The 21,914-nt window shown below is 52.9% G+C and overlaps 2 protein-coding genes across 5 annotated transcripts in view; one reads left to right on the top strand and one right to left on the bottom strand.

Annotated features, from left to right (window-relative positions):
* The window catches only part of SUPT6H (SPT6 homolog, histone chaperone and transcription elongation factor), a 44,636-nt gene extending 32,549 nt beyond the window's left edge, over nt 1–12,087 (top strand). For all 3 annotated transcript variants that reach the window (XM_039476289.2, XM_039476287.2, XM_074388465.1), the window contains 10 exons: nt 2,685–2,825; nt 4,656–4,851; nt 6,769–7,007; nt 7,526–7,639; nt 7,812–7,936; nt 9,666–9,778; nt 10,036–10,113; nt 10,209–10,375; nt 10,786–10,973; nt 11,293–12,087. In XM_039476289.2, the coding sequence (XP_039332223.1) occupies nt 2,685–2,825; nt 4,656–4,851; nt 6,769–7,007; nt 7,526–7,639; nt 7,812–7,936; nt 9,666–9,778; nt 10,036–10,113; nt 10,209–10,375; nt 10,786–10,973; nt 11,293–11,479 (1,548 nt within the window). In that variant the 3' untranslated portion in view covers nt 11,480–12,087. The remainder of the gene's footprint in view (nt 1–2,684; nt 2,826–4,655; nt 4,852–6,768; nt 7,008–7,525; nt 7,640–7,811; nt 7,937–9,665; nt 9,779–10,035; nt 10,114–10,208; nt 10,376–10,785; nt 10,974–11,292) is intronic.
* A 1,238-nt stretch (nt 12,088–13,325) lies between these two features.
* Nucleotides 13,326–21,687, bottom strand: PROCA1 (protein interacting with cyclin A1). 2 transcript variants are annotated; one of them, XM_039476282.2, is made up of 5 exons: nt 21,597–21,687; nt 16,859–16,945; nt 14,840–14,975; nt 14,433–14,561; nt 13,326–14,340 (listed from the first exon to the last, which is right to left on the bottom strand). In XM_039476282.2, exons 1-5 carry the CDS (start codon nt 21,685–21,687, stop codon nt 13,689–13,691), a joined length of 1,095 nt encoding a protein of 364 aa, XP_039332216.1. In that variant the 3' UTR covers nt 13,326–13,688. The 2 variants fall into 2 exon arrangements, with proteins under 2 accessions (XP_039332216.1, XP_039332218.1); XM_039476284.2 differs by lacking the exons at nt 16,859–16,945; nt 21,597–21,687 and adding an exon at nt 20,979–21,408.
* Between the last annotated feature and the right edge of the window lie 227 nt (nt 21,688–21,914).

Here is a 21,914-nt window from a genome sequence, read left to right as displayed (position 1 = left end):
AGACCCGCCTGGCCAACATGGCAAAACCCCGGTTCTACTAAAAATACAAAAAACAGCCGGGCGCGGTGGCTCAAGCCTGTAATCCCAGCACTTTGGGAGGCCGAGGCGGGTGGATCACGAGGTCAAGAGATCGAGACTATCCTGGTCAACATGGTGAAACCCCGTCTCTACTAAAAATACAAAAAAAAAAATTCGCTGGGCATGGTGGTGCATGTCTGTAATCTCAGCTACTCAGGAGGCTGAGGCAGGAGAATTGCCTGAACCCAGGAGGCGAAGGTTGCGGTGAGCCGAGATCGCGCCATTACACTCCAGCCTGGGTAACAAGAGCGAAACTCCGTCTCAAAAAAAAAAAAAAAAAAAGCTGGGCGCGGTGGCTCAAGCCTGTAATCCCAGCACTTTGGGAGGCCGAGGCGGGTGGATCACGAGGTCAAGAGATCGAGACCATCCTGGTCAACATACTGAAACCCCGTCTCTACTAAAAATACAAAAAATTAGCTGGGCGTGGTGGCACGTACCTGTAATCCCACCTACTCAGGAGGCTGAGGCAGGAAAATTGCCTGAACCCAGGAGGCGGAGGTTGCAGTGAGCCGAGATCGTGCCACTGCACTCCAGCCTGGGTAACAAGAGCGAAACTCCATCTGAATAAAAAAAAAAAAACAGCCGGTGTGTGGTGGCATATGCCTGTAATCCCAGCTACTCAGGAAGCTGAGGCAGGAGAATCCAGGAGGTGGAAGTTGCGGTGAACTGAGATCACACCACTGCACTCCAGCCTGGGCAACAGAGTGAGACTTCATCTCGGGGGAAAAAAAAACGGCTGACATATAAATGTCTTACGGTCACTGGGTCAAAACAAAATGGCAGCCAGGCACGGTGGTCCTTGTACCTAGTGCCAACTACTTGGAGGCTGATTTGGGAGGATTACTTAAGCCCAGGAGTTTGAGGCCAGCCTGAGCAACATAGCAAGACCCCATCTCCTTTTGTAAAAAAGGAAGGGGCCAGGCCAGGTATGGTGGGTCATACCTGTAATCCCAGCAGTTCAGGAGGCTGAGGTGGGTGGATCACCTGTGGTCAGGAGTTCGAGACCAGCCTGGCCAATGTGGTGAAACCCTGTCTCTACTAAAAATACAAAGATAAGCCAGGTGGGGCGTCAAGACTCTGTCTCAAAAAAAAAAAAAAGGGCGGGCCGGGCGCAGTGGCTCAAGCCTGTAATCCCAGCACTTTGGGAGGCCTAGGCGGGTGGATCACGAGGTCGAGAGATCAAGACCATCCTGGTCAACATGGTGAAACCCCGTCTCTACTAAAAATACAAAAAAAAATTAGCTGGGCATGGTGGTGCGTGCCTGTAATCCCAGCTACTCAGCAGGCTGAGGCAGGAGAATTGCCTGAATCCAGGAGGCGGAGGTTGCGGTGAGCCGAGATCGTGCCATTGCACTCCAGCCTGGGTAACGAGCGAAACTCTGTCTCAAAAAAAAAAAAAAAGGGGGGGGGGTAAGGGGGCTTCATTCAGTTGCAGCTAAAGGGATCTCAGTTGGATAAACATTAAAGAGGATATAGTCACACCAGTAATCCCAGTGCTTTCAGGGGCCAAGGTGGGTGGAGTGCTTGAGCCCAGGAGTTCAAGACCAGCCTTAGCAACATGACAAAACCCAGTCTCTACAAAATAAAAGAATTACCCAGGCATGGGGGTAATTCTTTTGTTTGTTTGTTTGTTTGTTTGTTTGAGATGGAGTTTCCCCGTTTCGCTCTTGTTACCCAGGCTGGAGTGCAATGGCGCGATCTCGGCTCACCGCAACCTCCGCCTCCTGGGTTCAAGCAATTCTCCTGCCTCAGCCTCCTGAGTAGCTGGGATTACAGGCATGTGCCACCACGCCCAGCTAATTTTTTGTATTTTTTAGTAGAGATGGGGTTTCACCATGTTGACCAGGATGGTCTCGATCTCTCAACCTCATGATCCACCCACCTCGGCCTCCCAAAGTGCTGGGATTACAGGCTTGAGCCACCGTGCCTGGCCCGCATGGAGGTAATTCTTACACTTACAGTCCTAGCTACTCAAGAGACCAAGGTGGGAGGACTACTTGAGACTGAGGGTACAGTGAACCATGATTGCACCACTGCACTCCAGCCTGAGCAACAGAGTGATCCTGTCTTCAGGGGAAAAAAAGATGGCTGGGAGTGGTGGCTCACGCCTGTAATCACAACACTTTGGGAGGCTGAAGCAGGCAGATCACCTTTGGTCAGTAGTTCAAGACCAGCCTGGCCAACATGGTGAAACCCCATCTGTGCTAAAAATACAAATATTAGCCGGGTTTGATGGTGGGTGCCTATAATCCCAGCTACCCTGGAGGCCGAGGCGGGGGAATTGCTTGAACTTGGGAAGCAAAGGTTGCAGTGAGCTGAGATCGCGACACTGCACTGCAGCCTGGGCGACAGAGCAAGACTTCATTTCAAAAAGAAAAAGATTCATCTGATGGCCAGTGGTGCCAGGCATCAGCTATCAGCTATGAGACAAGGGACCTAATAGATATTCAAATTCTGTCTTGGCAGATGACTAAGTCATTGTGTTTTCAGATCGTGGTGCAAGGTATCAGCGGTAAAATAAGTTACACCACCTCTGGGAGCTCTTTTCTGAATGCGTGATCTCCAGAATCTTGATAATCCAGTTCCTCTCCTCATGCCCTCTTCAGGTCTGGAACCACTTTGACAGCGGTTCGTGCCCAGGCCAGGCCATTGGTGTCAAAACACGGCTAGACAATGGTGTCACCGGCTTCATCCCCACCAAATTCCTCAGTGATAAAGTGGTAAAGCGTCCGGAAGAACGAGTAAAGGTAGATGACTGGCTGTCCTGAGGTCATGGAGCAGTTTTCAGCTCCCCAGATCGGGCTTTCTTTAACTATGGGCTTTCCCCATCAGAAGTTAGGCTCTGTTCCCAGTGGCTGCTGGTGGGGAGCATTTCAGGGAAGATTTATAACTAGTTGAAAGAAGCTAGGGTGAGAAGCATCTGAATGAGTAGCAGCTTTTGTTCACTGCCTTTGTGAAAGTTCAGCAAGTTTGCCAGTCCTTTGGGAGAGGGCTCTCTCTTCCTGTGTGGGAAGCTGCAGTTTAGTCCAGAGGGCAGGAAGCAGGGCCCAGCATTACATGCTGTGAAACAGAAAGGCACTGCCTATTCTCCCAAGGTCAGGCAGCAGTGCTTTAGAGGGTGGAAAAGAATGTATGGCACAGTCTCTGTGCACAGGGAGCCTCTGAATCCTATAGGCAGAACCAGATAACACAGAAGGAACCTTGCAATGGTGTCTGTAGGAAAGGATGGTGAATAAATCTCTAGGCTCCCTTTCTGTTCTATTATTTTCCTGCTATATATTATGCTCCTGCTGGATACCAGCACTGACACCAGCAAAAGTTATCTCTAATCACAACCTGATGGAAATAGAAATATTGGTGTTTTTTTTTTTTTTCCAGAGAAATTCAACTTCTTCAGAATCACCCAGTTAGTTAATGATATAGCTGATACCAGCTCTGCCAAGGTCACTGGTTCTGAGTGTTGTGAAGCCCTGAGAACTATGACTTAGGAAGGCTGGGGAAAGGTAGTTCTGGTAAATGAAGCTGGGGATATTTTTCACAAGCAGGAGAGTGATGCAGAGTTACTGACTTTTGCCACTACTTTAGAAAGAAGGGCTCGTGTCAAGGGTAAGATAGAGAAAACAGCTATTGTTTTGCTTCCCCTTCAAAAGGGAAGTCAGGCCAGGCACAGTGGCTCACACCTGTAATCCCAGCACTTGAGGCCGAGGCGGGTGGATCAGTTGAGGTCAGGAGTTCAAGACTAGCCTGGCCAACATGGTGAAACCCCATCTCTACTGAAAATACAAAAAGTAGCCAGGCATGGTGGCATGCGCCTGTAATCCCAGCTACTCAGGAAGGTAACACAGGAGAACCTCTTGAATCTTGGAGGAGGAGGTTGCAGTGAGCCAAGATCATGCCACTGCACTCTAGCCTTAGCAACGAGTCAGACTATCTCAAAAATTAAAAAAAAAAAAAAAAAAATCAGCCAGGCACGGTGGCTTACACCTATAATCCCAGTGCTTTGGGAGGCCAAGGCGGGCGGATCACCAGGTCAGGAGTTTGAGACCAGCCTGGCCAACATGGTGAAACCCTGTCTCTACTAAAAATAGAAAAATTAGCCAGGCCTGGTGGCAGTTGCCTGTAATCCCAGCTACTTGGGAGGCAGAGGCAGGAGAATCACTTGAACTCAGGAGGCAGAGGTTGCAGTGAGCTGAGACCACGCCATTGCACTCCAGTCTGGGCAACTGAGCGAGACTACATCTCCAAAAAAAAAAAAAGGGTCGGGGGAGTCAACCTTTGATGGTACCATGGGCAGTAGCTAGGCAACTTCATGAGAGAAGAAAGAGAAGAGTGCCAGGGACAGGGTAGGTCCAACAGGCTCCAGCTGATTTTCCTACCCAGAGTGGAAGCATCAGTGCAGTCTACAGACCAGACTCTATCCCAAATTCCCAATCTGCCATTCAGCAGCTGGCTGGCTTTGGGCAAGTCACTTTACACCTTACACCTTTCTGCCTGGACTTTGGTTTTCTCATGTGTGAAATAGGGCATCGGGCTAGATCATCTTTGTCCCTTCCAGCTCAAATGTTCTGTGGATCTAGGTAGGAATGACTGTTCACTGCCGCATCATGAAGATTGACATTGAGAAGTTCAGTGCAGACCTGACCTGCCGCACCTCAGACCTCATGGACAGGAACAATGAGTGGAAGCTGCCCAAGGACACCTACTATGACTTTGATGCTGAAGCTGCAGACCACAAGCAGGAGGAGGACATGAAGCGGAAGCAGCAGCGGACCAGTGAGTGTGCCTCCCACCATCTCTGTGCACCCTGAATCTTGGCAATTCTCCCAGTGCAAGGATTCAGGCCACAGGATACACATGTGTCAGTCTCCCAGTGGGAGTCGGGACTCACCTTTGAGGTGCTGAGGCCTGGAGATGTCATGAAAGAGTCATAGGTAGGGCTGGAACCCAGAGTCTGTTGGGTCACATTTTCTTTGCTAATGGCTTGTGGCTCCTAAAAGGTCATTCTTTTAGTGTCCTAGGAACCCAGGATAACATGTCCTTTATATCCAGGCCAGAGAAGGTGAAGCCAGTTTCACAATCCCAGAGAAGGTGAAGGAGTCTCACAGTCCCATATTGGGTCATAAATTAAGCCCAAACAGGGTGGCTCCTGGCTATAGTCCCCGCACTTTGGGAGGCCAAGGCAGGAGGAGCACTTGAGCCCAGGAGTTCAAGACCAGCCTGGGCATCTTAGTAAGACCCCATCTCTACAAAAACAAAATTTAAAGATTAGCCAGGAGCCAGGCATGGTGGCTCACCCATGTAATCCTAGCACTTTGGAGGCTGAGGCAGGCGGATCCCTTGAGGTCAGGAGTTCGAGACCAGCCTGGCCAAAATGGTGAAACCCCATCTTTACTAAAAATATAAAAACTAGGCCAGGCGCGGTGGCTCAAGCCTGTAATCCCAGCACTTTGGGAGGCCGAGGTGGGTGGATCACGAGGTCAAGAGATCGAGACCATCCTGGTCAACATGGTGAAACCCCGTCTCTACTAAAAATACTAAAAATTAGCTGGGCATGGTGGCGTGTGCCTGTAATCCCAGCTACTCAGGAGGCTGAGGCAGGAGAATTGTCTGAACCCAGGAGGCGGAGGTTGCGGTGAGCCGAGATCGCGCCATTGCACTCCAGCCTGGGCAACAAGAGCGAAACTCCGTCTCAAAAAATAAAATAAAATAAAATAAAATAAAATAAAAACTAGCCAGGCATGGTGGTGGGTACCTATAATCCCAGCTACTGAGGCAGGAGAATTGCTTGAACCAAGGAAGCAGAAGTTGGAGTGAGCCAAAATTGCACCACTGCACTACAATCTGGGTGACAGAGTAAGGCTGTGTCTCAAAAAAAAAATGCTGGGCACGGTGGTTTATGCCTATAATCCCAGCACTTTGGGAGGCTAAGGTGAGTGGATCACTTGCCCCTGTCTCTACTAAAAATACAAAAATTAGCTGGGCGTGGTGGCACGGGCCTGTAGTCCCAGCTACTCGGGAGGCTGAGGCAGGAGAATCGCTTGAACCCGGGTAGCAGAGGTTGCAGTGAGCTGAGATCGCACCACTGCACTCCAGCCTGGGTGGCAGAGCAAGACTCTGTCTCAAAAAAAAAAAAGTCAGGTATGATGATTTGCACGTGTATTCCCAGCTATCTTAGAAGCTGAGTCAGAAGGATTTGCTCGAGCCTAGGAGTTTGGGGCTGCAATGGGCCATGATTGTGTCACTGGCACGCCAGCCCAGGTGACAGAGCACCCCAACTCAATAAATAAGAAATTAAGGGGCTGGGCGCGGTGGCTCAAGCCTGTAATCCCAGCACTTTGGGAGGCCCGAGGCTGGTGGATCACAAGGTCAAGAGATCGAGACCATCCTGGTCAACAAGGTGAAACCCTGTCTCTACTAAAAATACAAAAAAAGTTAGCTGGGCATGGTGGCACGTGCCTGTAATCCCAGCTACTCAGGAGGCTGAGACAGGAGAATTGCCTGAACCCAGGAGGCGGAGGTTGCGGTGAGCCAAGATCGTGCCATTGCACTCCATCCAGCCTGGGTAACAAAAGCGAAACTCCATCTCAAAAAATAAATAAATAAGATAAGAAATTAAGGACTGGTTTGTCCTGTTACTGCCCAGCTCCTAGTCCCATCACCCAGCCTGTACTGCTTTTCTGCCCTCTTCAGCATACATCAAGAGAGTGATCGCACACCCATCCTTCCATAATATCAATTTCAAGCAAGCAGAAAAGATGATGGAGACCATGGACCAGGGTGATGTGATTATCCGACCAAGCAGCAAGGGTGAGAACCACCTGACAGTGACCTGGAAAGTCAGTGATGGCATCTACCAGCACGTGGATGTGCGGGAGGAGGGCAAGGAAAATGCCTTCAGCCTGGGAGCCACTCTGTGGATCAACAGTGAGGTGAGAACCAGTGCCTGCCTGCCTCCCATCCCAATTCCTGCTTCCAGAAAGAGACCCCACCTGACATTAGTAACTTGGGTCATAGGTATTTTAGCTGTGCAGATCAACAAAACAGGAGATATTATTTTGACCCCTCCTTCCCTGTCCTTCAAATGTTAAAATAGGCTACCAAGAGAGAGCCAGTGTAGGAATAGGAGAAAATACACATGTGTATGCACACACATATCAAGTTTCTGTTTTCTGTTTTCAGTGAAGAGATATACTGGTGAACTTTCCTGTTGTTCCCAAGTACTAGGGGAGAATCAAAGCCAGAATTTAAAGGACTTTATGCCCTGTGAGTTAATATATCTGGGCATGACACACACAGATATCTTGAGGGGACTTTGCTGTGGAATGAGGCCTCAGCAGGACTGAAAAGCCCATTCCTTCCTGTGGCTTCTCTTCTGGATGGATCTGATGAAAGGCCAAGAGTCTCAGCTCTGGATATGGCACTTGAGGCCTTTACCTTCTTTTCACAGGAATTTGAAGATTTGGATGAGATTGTTGCTCGCTATGTCCAGCCCATGGCATCCTTCGCCCGGGACCTTCTGAACCACAAGTATTATCAGGACTGCAGCGGTGGGGACCGCAAGGTGAGCCCAGGGCCCTCTGAGGGATGACACTTTCCAGTCACTTAAGGATGTACGCTTTCCCTTCAGTGTAGGGGACACTCAGGTGGTGAAGGAAGTGTACATCGTGTGTGCACCAGACATTTTGTACCAAGCATGCTTCTGTCCCAACCTCTCCCCCTCATTCTACCCCCAGAAATTAGAGGAGCTGCTCATCAAAACTAAGAAGGAGAAGCCCACCTTCATCCCCTATTTCATCTGTGCCTGCAAGGAACTGCCCGGCAAGTTCCTACTGGGATACCAGCCCCGGGGTAAACCCAGGTGAGCACTAGTGCTGAGAAGGTGCTGCCACTGGGGTTCACAGGCAGGCAAGAAGGGAGAGAGAGGCCCGGAGCAGTGCCCTTTCTGGCTCTGCTCGACTGCCTTTCTCCTCTCGTCTGTTTAGAACAGAGGTGGAGGTTGGAAGTGGGGAAAAAGGGTAATGATTTAGAGGCAAAAAGCCAGGATTCACATAAAGAAGGGTGCTTTCTTTAGCACTGGGAGAAAGGAGTTCCCTTTACCTCCTCTCCCTCCCACAGAGAGACAGGAGTCACCAGAAAACTTCCACCTGATTGCAGAGACTGGGGACCAGTACACTGGTCTCTGCTGTCCACCATCTGTCTTACCCTCAGCAGGGCTTGCACACAATGGCTCACTGTTGCTATAATGTAATGTGCTCACTCCACCAGCACTGAGGCGGTGGTCAGGAGAACCTCTCCCGTTCTGCTCTGTCTCCTGCTCTGCCCGCTTCTGTGTCTCACAGGCTGACCTTCCTGAGGTATTCCTTTATCTGAGTCCCTCTAGCACTCACCTTGAACCTAGAGGACAAGGTCCAGTTTTCTTACACCTGCCTTCTTTGCGTCTGTGATACAAACTAATAATCACACTCACTCTCTTTGCCTAAGCCCTGCCCCCATCCTTCCATTGGCCTTTGGCCAAGGCCATGTGCACATCTCCTTTTATCCCTGTACTGGCTACACGTGATGCACAGGTCAGGCAGTATTAGTAGGAGCTCAGTGGCCAGATGACAGGAAGCCCTAGACTCTGGACCGTGTGCCATCTTGGGCATATCTGGAATATTGTGCTCATTTCTTGAGAAGCCTGTTCTGATTCACCAGTGTGCTTCCAGAGGCCAGCAGCCAGGGCTGTGTGGAGCCGGCACCTGTGTCCCATGAGGAACAGTTGAACAAACTGGGGCCTCTCACCAGGAGCAGGTGCAGGATGATAGCTTCTGTGGAAAGCAGCTGACTCTCCTTGTGTGGCAGAATTAACACTTACAGAGTTAGGGCGCAGGTGTTAACCTAATAGAAATGAGAACTGTGTACTGTGTAGCATTGTCTGTTTGCCCTTGATAGCTGGACTTTATTGAGCACAGCCCAGCTTTAGGCGTTGTGGAATATGCTCTGTGCATTCTCATTTATCCTCACACCCACCCCATAGGTTGAAATGGTGTGGTCCTCATTGGACAAATGAAGCAGAGATTCAAGTTTAGTAATTTGGTACAATGTGTCATAGGTGGTGAATGACAGAGCTAAAACTAGAACTAGAATTGGAACTAACCTAGAGCCCTCCTCTTAACTACTGTCTGCTACTCAGAAGTGTTGAAGGGCAGACTAACCACCTTCCACAGCCACTGCAGAAAGATGCCTGCTTTTGGGGAGTTGCAATTTGCTACCCTGGAAGGCCCTTTCCAACCCTGGCATTATGGGACCTCCGTCTCACCTCACTGGCTGTATGCTGCATTCGCACTGCAGCCCAGTATGGTGACATAGCCTCCAGCAAGCCTTCCTCCAGCAGCCTGTATGCAGCACACGGGGGGCCACCGACTCCTTGGCCTTGACTGTACTCTGTGCCGCTCACCTCCCTTCACAGGCCTAGGGACTGGCTGTGTCATCTCTCCTTTCCCCTAGCACCCAGAATGGCTACTTCACATGGTGGACATCTGTTCTGGTCGCTTTCTCATGGTGAGTCCCAAGTGGTTTCTGATGCATGTTTCCTTCTAAAATCCCAGGATAGAATATGTAACGGTGACTCCAGAGGGATTCCGGTACCGGGGTCAGATCTTCCCAACCGTGAATGGACTCTTCAGATGGTTTAAGGATCACTACCAGGATCCTGTACCAGGTGAGTTCTGGTCTTCTGACTTCAGGGGTATATGGCTGGAGGAACACCTCAGACCAGACTCAGAGTAGTCCCAGCCTAGGGGAGTGGTGAGGAGTAGGCTGTCATTGCAGTTATCTTACTAGCCCCCAGCCTCCTAGCATCAGGAATGTTCTCCATCCACTGCCGATGCAGCTTCCCTTCCTCCCTCCACCTACTTCAGTGCCCCTTCCAGCTCACTGAATTGGAAAACCAAAAATAGGTTTCTGGATTTCCTGCAGGCATCACCCCTAGCAGCAGCAGCAGGACCCGGACACCTGCCTCTATCAATGCTACCCCGGCCAACATCAACCTTGCAGGTAAGGAGCTTGAGCCTGGAACTAGAGGTGGGAAGGATGGAACTAAAGGGACTTTCACCTCTAACATGCCCCTCCCCCTCTCTGTGTGCTTACAGATCTGACACGGGCTGTGAATGCCCTGCCCCAGAACATGACTTCACAGATGTTCAGTGCCATTGCTGCGGTAACAGGCCAAGGACAGAACCCTAATGCCACCCCAGCCCAGTGGGCCTCCAGCCAGTATGGCTATGGCGGCAGTGGAGGCGGCAGCAGTGCTTACCATGTACGTGACTTGGGAAGGAGGCTCCCTGTATAGGGTGGGGCTCATAAACTGGCCTCTTGCACTGCCCACAGATGGGGCTGCCATGGCCTTGGTAACTGTCTCCAACAGATACTCCTTGTCCTCAGGCCCATTTGAAGGGGAAGAGAGTAAGAGAGGGCGTGACCTTTCCACAGGCCTTTGGGATCTTCGGAATCCGCAAGCCACTAGAAACCTGACGTGGTCGGGACTGGCGGGCCTCACTGTGTGCTAGGTGCCAGCCTGCAGGCTTCCCACTGCTGGTCAGCAGCACACACTCAGTGGAGGATCATCTGGAAATCTTTGCTGAGCCCACCCTTGTGCTTACCCAGAATTCACAGCAAGGCCAGACAAACACCACACCCATCGCCATTTAACTGTTTGTGTCTCTCCAGGTATTCCCAACGCCAGCCCAACAGCCAGTGGCCACACCACTGATGACCCCTAGCTACTCCTACACGACCCCAAGCCAGCCCATCACCACCCCTCAGTACCACCAGCTCCAGGCCAGCACCACCCCGCAATCGGCCCAGGCCCAGCCCCAGCCCTCCTCCAGCTCCCGGCAACGGCAACAGCAGCCAAAGTAAGTATCTGGATGTTGTCACAGTGCAGGTCAGTAGTGGGGGCAGGTGTTGTCAAGAAGCTGAGAGGCTTAGCATGGGCAGGTGCTCTGGATCCACTGAGGGCCCTGACCATGTGATATATCAGGAACACTAATTTCTGGGGGAAGACAGAAGAGGGCAGTGTGGCAACCAGCTGCTGTTGCATCTGCCTCACCCCAGCAGAAGGGCTGCTGCCCATAGGTGTGAGGTCCCTTTCTGCAAGGGTGGATACTCCCCAGTGATTGGTAGGAAGACTTCCTTTTAACAAAGTCCCAATCTAAATTTTTCTTCCCTTCCCAGGTCCAACAGCCATGCAGCCATCGACTGGGGGAAGATGGCGGAGCAGTGGCTGCAGGAGAAGGAGGCAGAACGGCGGAAACAGAAGCAACGGCTGACACCTCGGCCCTCCCCCAGCCCCATGATCGAAAGCACCCCCATGTCCATTGCTGGCGATGCCACCCCACTCCTGGATGAGATGGATCGGTAGGGGGCCTGCTCCTCGGACTCTGGTTACCTCTGAGGCTGGGAAAGGCCTGGCCGCCCACTGCCTCCCTCCCTGCCCCTCCTTTTCTGTCCGTAAAGTGGCGTGAAGTGACGTTCTCTTTGGTGGTCAACCTGGATGGGTGACAGGCTAGATAGCCTTGTGAACTTGAGCTCAGTGTATGCTAGGCAACAATTCTCCCATTCCAGACCCTCGCTGACCACCTGTCCTGGGACCAGGCTGGGAGGGGAGTGTGGCAGGGAGGAGGAAGAAGAAGGTGAGAATGAGTGGAACAGTTCTGTATTGTCCCTACAAGCCATTTTGAACTTCTGCCCTCATCGGACTCTGGGCTGTGACTGGGGCACCAAGCTCAGCACATGAGTCTCCCCTAGCTCTTGTGGGGAGAGGGATGCTATTTATTCAGTTTGGGGCAGGAGGGAGAAGAGGGAAAGTGTTTCTGATCTTGATGCCAACAGCCGGGTAGCTGTCCAAGCAGGATTGCGAGGGACAGAGGGAAGCGGCACTCACCTGCCCAGCCCCTGCCTGGCTGCCCTCTCCCACCTTCTGCCACCACCGCTTCCTGCCTGTCATTTGAATAAACGTGTTTCTACGGAGCCCTTGCCAAAGCTTCTCTCTCCAACTCTCTGGCTCTTTGAGGGGTGGCTTTCAAAGCAGCATTTGGAGCTCCAAGGACTCTCCTGACTCCCTCTTCTGATCCATCAGAGGCAGAGATTCATAGACTAGGCAGCTTCTGCATCAGACTGCCTGGGGCCCATCCCTGCTCTACTTCCCAACCCTGTGAGCCTGTGCCAGCTCCTGCAGTCTTTCAGCTGTAACATGGAGATAGTGATACCTGCCTCATCGTCTGCTGTGAAGACCGAGGCAGCGTGTGCAAGCTCCTTGGCCCAACGCCTAGTACCTCGCAAATGTTACCCGCTATACTACACCCACTCACTCACAGCACAGCTGCCCCATCCACTGTGCCTGCTGGTTTTCTCCAGCATACTGGAGAAAGACCACAAGTAAATCTGGGTTTCTCAACTTGAGTCTCTGCCATCGTCTCTTCCCTTTTTGCAGCTGGGCCTTGGTCTCTGACAAGCTCCCAGCAGTCAGGTGTTCCTGCCCCAGGATGGGGCCCCGCCCACCTGCTCCCTTCCAACACACTGGCTTTGGCCCTTCATCCATGCCCCACTGCGTTTTTTGTTCTGGATTCCTGCATTCCCTGTTTCTGCACAAGGGCTTCGTCTCACTCTGAGTCAGCGCTAGGAGAGTGGGGTCTCTGGCTTGGGGCTTAACAGAGAAGTCCGAAAAGGCCACTGCCGCCCAGACATGGCACACTCCCTCCCTCTTCATCAAGAGCTGGGGGAAAGGAACCCGCTTTGCCAGGAACTCAGGTCTGCTCCCTTCAACACAAAAGGGCAAACAAGCCGGGCGCGGTGGCTCAAGCCTGTAATCCCAGCACTTTGGGAGGCCAAGGCGGGTGGATCACAAGGTTGAGAGATCGAGACCAACCTGGTCAACATGGTGAAACCCCGTCTCTACTAAAAATACAAAAAGTTAGCTGGGCATGGTGGCACATGCCTGTAATCCCAGCTACTCAGGAGGCTGAAGCAGGAGAATTGCTTGAACCCAGGAGGCGGAGGTTGCGGTGAGCCGAGATCGTGCCATTGCACTCCAGCCTGGGTAGCAAGAGCGAAACTCCGTCTCAAAAAAAAAAAAAAAAAGAAAAAAGAAAAAAAAAAATGGCTACAAGGGTCCAGGAGCTGGACCACTCCAGCTGGGAAGGTCAGTTCCCAGTGGTACTACGAGCACCTTCCTCAGAGCCACTAAGAGGAGGGAAAGTCCAGGCACAGTAGCATAGAGTGGGTTAGAAAGTTCCGTTTATTGGGGTTGTCGCTGCAGACAGTACTGTCTGTCCCAGAAATGGATTTCACACAGACCAGTCTCTCCCAGGAGAGAGGGTAGAGCCCTCCTTCCCACCCCAGATGCATCTTTTACCCTTGTCCTAGGGTGTGAGGAAGAAACAGGGCTGTGCCCCTGCCTTTCCCTCCCGCCTGCCTTCCCATGGGCTTTCTCGAGAAAGCAGGATTGCCTTTGAAAACCCCTGCAGCCCTGAGCCACCCCCTGTTCCCCAAGAAACAGCCAGGTTGGAGGGAGAGAACAGCAAGCAGGGAGCCAGCCACAGGCTTTATGGCATTTATTCTACACCCTGGCCTCAACTGAGATTGGGGTTTGATCCTGGGGGAGATTTTCTCTTGTTTACCTTCCTGGTTTGTGAGGGCTTCGTCCCTGTCTTCTTGGCCTGGACCGTGTTCTCTCTCTTCCTGGGTGATGATTCCACATTATCCTCGCTCGACGGTTCCCCCTGCCCCCGGCCACTGGAACTGTCCTCGCTCTCCAGGTCTTCCCGGCTCTCTGGGCTGGACTCGGACATCCTGGCCAGCTGTCTTGGGCTTAATGATCGGCTCACATCTGGAGGGGAAGGCTCTGATTTAACTGGGCTTTTCTTCTTAGTCAGTTTGCCCTTCTTGGCTTTTTTCTTCAGCTTTGCCTTCTCATCTGTGTCCTCCTCCTTGTCCTTCTCTTTTTCCTTTTTCTTCTTTACCTTCTTGATCACCTTGCTGCCCTGGCCCTTCCCTGTGGGGCTCTCAGAGCGCCAGATGGTGATGGGTGCTGCAGAGTCAGGGGTACCAGTGGCCATGGTGGTGCCTAGGTCAGGGGAGGCAGTGGCGGGCCCCACCTGCGCCGGGATAGGAGGCTTGCTTTCCTCCTCCTCTTCCTCTTCTTCATGTACATCATCTGCTCCACACTCATGGTGAAGGGGATGGTGTATCACTGCCACAGAGACAGGTCTGTAGCTTTTACACCTAGGAGGAGGGACGACAGGAAGTTTGACAGACAGGTGGGGGCATTGCCCTGTAGAGGCCCCCTCCCCATCAGCCCACTGGAGCTCACTCACCAGCCATACCAGAACCGCTCCACATGCTGCTCCTCCGGGGTGAGCTCAAAGCAAGGGGACTTGATGACACAGGAGCAGGCTGGCCCCGCGCCCCCGGAGCTGCTGCTATTCTTTGAGCAGTCCTTCAGCCTGCCATACATGGGACTCTCAGCCTGTCTCCCATCACTCCCCCAGGGACCCAAAGCCAGAAGCCTGAAGGACAGTGGGCTTCTGCTAGGCGTGGCCCAGGCTGCCAACAGACCTCCTCCCCATCGCTCTTAGAGCAAAGCAAGGTGTGGAGAGCTGGGACTGGGCCAGCAGCACCAGGTCAAAGCTGAAGAGGCAAACCAAAGGTTGAAGGGGGGACCACAATGAAAGTCTGGATGTGGCTCTGCCATGGGTTCTCCAAGTCGGGGGGAGGTTGTCACCTAGAATTGCAGTCGCAGTGCTTGACAGAGTGTAGGTGCAGGCTGTGGCGGCCACAGTCAGAGGCGAATGGGTAGATGATATGCCCAGTGCATTGCTTGTGTTTCCGGCAGCACCTGTCAGACTCCTTGCAGTCACCTGAGGGGGCAGGGGTCTGGGTCACTCAGCAGCAGCTGCAGACCTCTGGGTCTTCCCACAGCTCAAGCTAAAACTTCACCAAATTCACCTGCTGCCACCAGCTGCCCCCACCCAAGAAGTATTTTGCTTCAGTAGTAGTAACAGCCTCAGAGTAACCCCAGGTCCCAGCAAAATGTCTGTTTCCATGTCTAATACACAGGAGGCCCTCACAATCACAAGCCCCTGGCTGTCCTGTGACTCCCTGTTCCTTCCGTCCTCTCCCTCCAGTGGGAGGCCTCCACCGGCTCCTGCCTGCCCCTCACCCAGCTGCCTGCAGTGAGTGTCGGCCCTGCTCTACAAGGCACCTGGTAGGAGAAGGCCCTCCTACCATGGCACCGCAGAGCTCCAGGAGCAGCAGATCCGAAGCATCCTCAGTTCCTACACCTGCCCTGGCCCACTCTGACCCCTCACAGCCTGGCCAGGAGCTAAGGCCTGCGTCATGCTCCTTAGCTTTGGACGGGTCCTTCCTTCCCCATTTCCCCCTCCTCCCATCTCCTCTAAGCCCCTTTTCTCCTCCGACCTGACACTTTTTTCGCTCCCCTCCCTTCCCATCCCCTCTTCCTCATCCTTCCCTGCTTTTCACTCAGCATGTTCCGATGCTCTCCCCAGTCCCTAGAGCTCCAGGCTTTCAACCGACCCACCCCCAGCCTAGGCACCCTTTTAGGCAGCGCAGAGACCACATCCCCTTTCCCAGGGAACAGGAAGAAGCTGCTGGGGTGAGAGTTCGGGGTTAGGGAAAAGCCCTGTAGGAAGGCCCCCACCTCTGTTGCTCAGCTCAATGCCAGTCCTAGAGACAGGAGAGTTCCCTAGGTCTACCCCCACTGCCTCTCCTCTGACCCTGCCTGAGGCCCTCATCTACCACTGGCTGTCCCCTCCTGGCACTGTCTCAAAGGTAAGCCCAAGAGGCGACTCTGTGCCTCTCACAGCCCACGATCTCAATCACCAGGCAGAGGACCAGGGACCTTACCTCAGGTTCCCTGGCACCCCTGGGGGAGGGAGGGAGCAGGCACTGGCCTGGGGTCCTATGGCTGGCTTACCCTCAAAGAGGCCGTGAGGATTGTGCCTTCTTCGCCAGTCCCCAGGAGGAGTGGAACTAGGGTGAGACCTCATACCGGCCCCCAGCCAGGAACGAGCCCAGGCTGTGGATGTGAGTCCAAGTGGCCTCACAGTGCTGAGAGGTGAGCCAGAAGCTTGGCCTGGGGCTTACCCACGTTTCTTCTTCCTTCCCTTCCCCAAGCGAGGCTGTGAAGTCCTGGGACCTCACTACACCGCTGACCCCTGTGGTGATCTCTGTATCTCTTTCCTCCCCTCTGGTACCCTAATCACCAGGGGAGATGAGGAAGGCACGGTGCGTGGCAGGACCCTGGAACTTCACCACCAGCTCAGCCTCCCTCACCACTGCTGAGCTGGGCCAAAGGGCAGCATAGTGGCAAAGTGCCCTGAACTTGTAGTCAGGCGTGAGCCCAAGTCGTGGGTCTGTCACTTACTAGTCGTGTGGCCTAGGGGCAAATTCCCTTATTTCTCTCAGCCTTCAGTTTCCTTATCCACAAAATGGGATGGTGGTCATACCTATTTTGCAGGGTTGTTGGGAGGACTCAATTCACATATATCAAAGATACTTATGTGCCCTAGTGCTATACAAAGGAATAGGGTGATTGCGGCCTTGAGAAAGGGGTCCCTCTGGCATCTGTAGGGGATGGGTTGAGGATGGGGCAGCTGGGTAATCCTTCAGAACCAAACACTTCCCTCCCTCCCTGCCTCAGGACCAAACTCCCACCAGGTGCCAGCTTTCCCAGGTGAGGGGTGACGGGGGGTCTGCTGGGTCAAAGGTCTCCTGGACCCACCTTCAGAGGAGATGGTAGACACATCAGTGCTGGATGCCACATCAGCCAGCAGATGTCCTCTCTCCCAGCTGGGAAACCTGTTTACATCTGAGAGAGCACAGAGTGGCAGTGGTGGCAGCAGCCCCCTCCCTGTGCCGTTTATTCACCAAACATATCCCAAGAAGCGCCACTTGTCAGGCCCCCGCTGCATCCTGGAGACGCAGAGATAAAACAACAGTCCCTGCTCTTGAGGGGTTATGGGAGGGGAACGGGACACAGGGGAAGTTCATTACAGTAGTGTGATACAGATGCTGACAGAGAGGGAAATGGCAGTAGCACAGGACAAGGGCCACCTACCAGGACTGGAAAAGAGAATGGGGGATTACGGAAGACTTCTTGGAAGGAGCATCACTAAAGTTAGAGTGATTAATAGGAGCCAGCCAGGGTCTAGGCAAGGAGGGACTGCTCCAGAACTATCCCAGGGTGTGTGGAGCTTGGACAGAGGGTGACCCTGAGCAGACCTCCAACAGGGGCACCAGCTCCCTCAGCCATCAGCAACCACAAGACAGAGTCTGCCCCTCTGCCTTTCCGTCCCACAACTAGCTTTGTCCCTTGAGCCACTGGACTTGAGGCCTGCTTAAGGAAGAGAAGCTGATTGCTTGGGGTCTTCAGCAGGCCTTCAAGGCACTTGGTCATCCTCCTACAAGTCCCTGACCAGCTCCTCTACCTGTTTTCCACAGCACAGCCAGCACACAAAATTTGTGAAACGAACAAACGAGTGAATGAATGAATGACTTTAAGCACTTCCCGGAAACTCCTGCAACCACTGTTTTTTTCTCTCAGCAGATAATTTCACCGGCATTATCTGTGGAAGTTCCAACCCTCATCAACTTTTCTTCCCTAGGAAAGGGTGTCCCTCCTTCCTCATGCCCAAAGCATCTATATTTTAGGTCCCAGCCAGAATTGACACCTTCTTTGTTTTTACTGGCTTTCCCCCCACTTACAGACTATAAACATCATTAAACAAAACACTGTCGATCCTGTTTCTCCTGCAACTGCATATCCCCCTCTCATCTCATCTCAAATTGATTCACTCATTCATTTAGAGGACGTATGTTGGGTGGCTTCACTCGGCACTAGAAAAGAGGCCCAGTCCCTAACTTCAGTGAGCTCAGTGTCTCCACCTCTTCTCCTCCAGCCTCCTGCAACATGGCAGCCATCCACCCCTTCATCTGAATAGCTTTGGCAAAGGCCACCAGCAGTTTCCCAGTAGCCAAACTCAGTGGCCTTCTTGTCTCATTCCATTTGACCCTGTTGACCAATGAATCTCTTTCTTCTGCAAACTGATCCTTGGGCTTCCATGGCAGATCTCATCTTTCTCTTTCTTCTCCAACTAGCTCTTTAGCTCTTCCCTGTCTCCTTTGCTATCTCTTCTTCTTTTGCTGTACACCTTAAATTGGTGATTAACAGAGTTCTGTCTTGGTCGCCTCTTCAGAAGACTCTACAAAAGCATGTCCTGGATAATTTCATCAACTTCCATGTTTCCAACATTACATAAATCAGCCAGGCGCGGTGGCTCAAGCCTGTAATCCCAGCATTTTGGGAGGCCGAGGCAGGTGGATCACAAGGTCAAGAGATCAAGACCATCCTGGTCAACATGGTGAAACTCCTTCTCTACTAAAAATACAAAAAAAAAATTAGCTGGGCATGGTGGTGCATGCTTGTAATCCCAGCTACTCAGGAGGCTGAGGCAGGAGAATTGCCTGAACCCAGGAGACGAAAGTTGCGGTGAGCCAAGATCGCGCCATTGCACTCCAGCCTGGGCAACAAGAGCGAAACTCCATCTCAAAAAAAAAAAAAAAAAAAAAAAAAAAGCCGGGCATGTGGCTCAAGCCTGTAATCGCAGCACTTTGGGAGGCTGAGGCGGGTGGATCACGAGGTCGAGAGATCGAGACCATCCTGGTCAACATGGTGAAACCCCGTCTCTACTAAAAATACAAAAAATTAGCTGGGCATGGTGGCGCGTGCCTGTAATCCCAGCTACTCAGGAGGCTAAGGCAGGAGAATTGCCTGAACCCAGGAGGCGGAGGTTGCGGTGAGCCGAGATCGCGCCATTGCACTCCAGCCTGGGTAACAAGAGTGAAACTCCGTCTCAAAAAAAAAAAAAAAAAAAAGAGAGATCAAGACCATCCTGGCCAACATGGTAAAACCCCGTCTCTACTAAAAATACAAAAATTAGCTGGGCTGGTGGTCGCATGCCTGTAGTCCCAACTACTCGGGAGGCTGAGGCAGGAGAATTGCTGGAACCCAGGAGGCGGAGGTTGCAGTGAGCTGAGATTGTGCCACTGCACTCCAGCCAGGAGCCTGGCGACAGAGTTAGACTCTGTCTCAAAAAAAAAAGAAATTATATAAATCTGTAATCCAATCATTTTGGGAGTCTGAGGCGGGAAGATCGCGAGCCCAAAGTTCAAGACCAACCTGGGCAACATGGCAAAACCCCATCTCTACAAAAAATATTAGCTGGCTAGTGGTGTGCACCTGTAGTCCCAGCTACTTGGGAGGCTTTGGTGGGAGGATCACCTGAGCCCAGGGAATTAGAGGCTGCAATAAGCCATGATTGCTCCATTGCACTCCAGCCTGGGCAACAGAGTAAGACCTTGTCTCAACTAAAATATATGCTTTTGATTCTAAATCTCCACCACAGCCCCAGTCTACGGATGAGAACACAGACACTCAGAATAAGTAATTTGTTCCAAGATATATGTTAATAGATGGCAGAGGTAGGATTCAAACCCAGGTCTTTCTGGTTCCATAGCCTATGCTCTTTCTGCCCTGTCTACTTACTGTTGGCTGGGGACACATGCCTGTAAACAAAGGGTCATTCTGTATATGAAACTCCACAGCCAAGCCTTAAAACCACATTCTGCTTGAGTGAGCTGGCAAGGTGGAGGTTGCAGTGAGCTGAGAATGCCACAACACTCTAACCTGGCCAACAGAGTAAGACTCTGTCTTAAAATATAAACTGGCTGGACGTGGTAGCTCACACCTGTAATCCCAGCACTTTGGGAGGCTGAGGCAGGCGGATCGCCTGAGATCAGGAAGGAGTTAAGAGATCAACCTGGCCAACATGGTGAAACCCCGTCTCTACTAAAAATAGTCGGGCGTAGTGGCAGCTGCCTGTAATCCCAGATGCTCAGGAGGCTGAGACAGGAGAATTGCTTGAACCCAGGAGGTGGAGGTTGTAGTGAGTTGAGATTGCGCCACTGCACTCCAGCCTGGGCAACAAGAGTGAAACTCCATCTCAAATTGAATAAATAAAATAAAAGACATTCATCTCCATATGCAAAACCTGTCCTTACAGGCCAGGTGCAGTGGCTTGTGCCTATAATCCCAGAACTTTGAGAGGCCGAGGTAGATGGGTCACTTGAGGTCAGGAGTTTGAGACCAGCATAGTCAACATGGTGAAGCCTCGTCTCTACTCAAAATAAAAAAATTTGCCAGGTGTGGCGGCACACACCCGTAGTCCCAGCTACTCTGGAGGCTGAGGCATGAGAATCGACTGAACCCAGGAGGTGCAGGTTGCAGTGAGCAGAGATCCTGCTGCTTACTGCACTCCAGCCTGGACGACAGAGTGAGACTGCGTCTCAAAACAAAACAACAGAAACACCTGTCCTTCCAGTCGTCACCTCCCACTACACCTGCTTCTCAGCCCCAACACTGCCAATGCTGCAGGGTCCCCAGCCAGGGTGAGGAACCAAAACTACTGTTTCAGGAGCCTTGCTGTTTCAGGAGCCACCATGAAAGAGGCGCAAATGCAGGGTCAGAGCCTGTTTACTCTCACTGACTAGCTCCCCAGGACTTCGGACACCCATCAGCTGTGTCTCCGAAGGAGAGCAGGGGAGGAGGGACAAAAGGGGAGACGAATTTAGTAACTCTCTTCAGAGGTGAGAAAAGCAGTCTGCTCTTTAGTTCCAGAGGACAGGAGCTCTGACCAGCAGCTGTCCAGAGCTCTTGCAGCGAGTGACTGACACTGCGCACACAATGAATGAGGAGGGTGATAGGGTGAAAGGAAGTGGGAGGCTTATGGTGTCTTTCCCTGTGAGGTGTTAATCCGCGCGCAGATGCGTAACTCAAAACTCACAGGTGATGCTCATCTGTACTGACTCCTCCCTGTCCTGCGGGGCCGAGGGGCTCTCCCCGCCCTCGAGGCACAGGGGGTGGGCACCAGAGCAGTCGAAAGGAGTAGGGAGGGAAGGGAGGGAAGGAGAAAGGGGAGGTAAGAAAGTAGGAAAGAGGGAAAAGGTGGAAGCAAGGGAGGGGCAGTGCGCCCGCGTCTCCTAGGAAATGCCTCTCTGGCCTCGCCCCCGCAGAGGCAATTGTGATGTCACGCGTGGAACCCCCAGATTCCTTGGTCCACCCTCAGGGTCGATGGAACCGCCCGCTCCCGCCCCGGCGTCGGGGTGGGCACTGGTCCATGGGCCCCAGCCAAGACCCGCGCTTCAAAGGCAGCAGCCGGCGCCCGCCGGTAGGGCCCGGCGGTGCCTCCCAGTCCGACCGCCCAGATTTCCAGCCCAACCCACGGGCGGCCCAGCAGGGCGCAGGTTCCCAGTCTTCAATCATTGGCCCGCGGCTCGACGCAAGCCCGCCCCCGGCCCTAGCTCCGCCCCGGCCCAGCCCTGGGCCCCGCCTCCCGCGTGCGCCGCCCCGGGTCCACGAGCCAGGCTGCGCCACGCCCCAGCTTCTGCCACGCCCCTCTTACCGCGGCGCCGTCTCACATCCCACGAGCGGGCCTTGGGCTCGGTCTTTTCCTTAGTCCACCTTTCAGTTGTGAGCGTAGTTCTGACCCACATCGCTCTCCGCCGAAGTCTTCGTCTCCACAGGTCTCTTCCGTGAAGTTCAACCCCGAGCCTCTGCCAGGCGGAGCCCTCGGCCCGACCGTGAACTCCAGTCTAGGCTTCGACCCCGCCTAGCCCCTAACTCCGACTCATTCTGGCGCAGCCCCCGCCCGCCTGCCCCTCCCCGCTCCCGCTGCGTGGTCTCTCCAGCCCCGGGCTCAGCGTCAGCCGCGTTCTTCATC

Source organism: Saimiri boliviensis, chromosome 17 (assembly GCF_048565385.1).
Source record: "Saimiri boliviensis isolate mSaiBol1 chromosome 17, mSaiBol1.pri, whole genome shotgun sequence".
Lineage (NCBI taxonomy): Eukaryota > Metazoa > Chordata > Mammalia > Primates > Cebidae > Saimiri > Saimiri boliviensis.
This window is presented reverse-complemented; position numbering and strand designations above follow the sequence as displayed.

Excerpts from the sequence above, each read along its gene's own strand:
- PROCA1 (XM_039476282.2), bottom strand. The coding sequence starts at position 21,687 with ATGTGGGTCAGAACTACGCTCACAACTGAAAGGTGGACTAAGGAAAAG. Across the intron at positions 14,976-16,858 it reads GTCTACCATCTCCTCTGAAG|GTGACTGCAAGGAGTCTGAC; the intron begins GTGGGTCCAGGA and ends CTGCCCCCTCAG. Across the intron at positions 14,341-14,432 it reads GAGCGGTTCTGGTATGGCTG|GTGTAAAAGCTACAGACCTG; the intron begins GTGAGTGAGCTC and ends CCCTCCTCCTAG.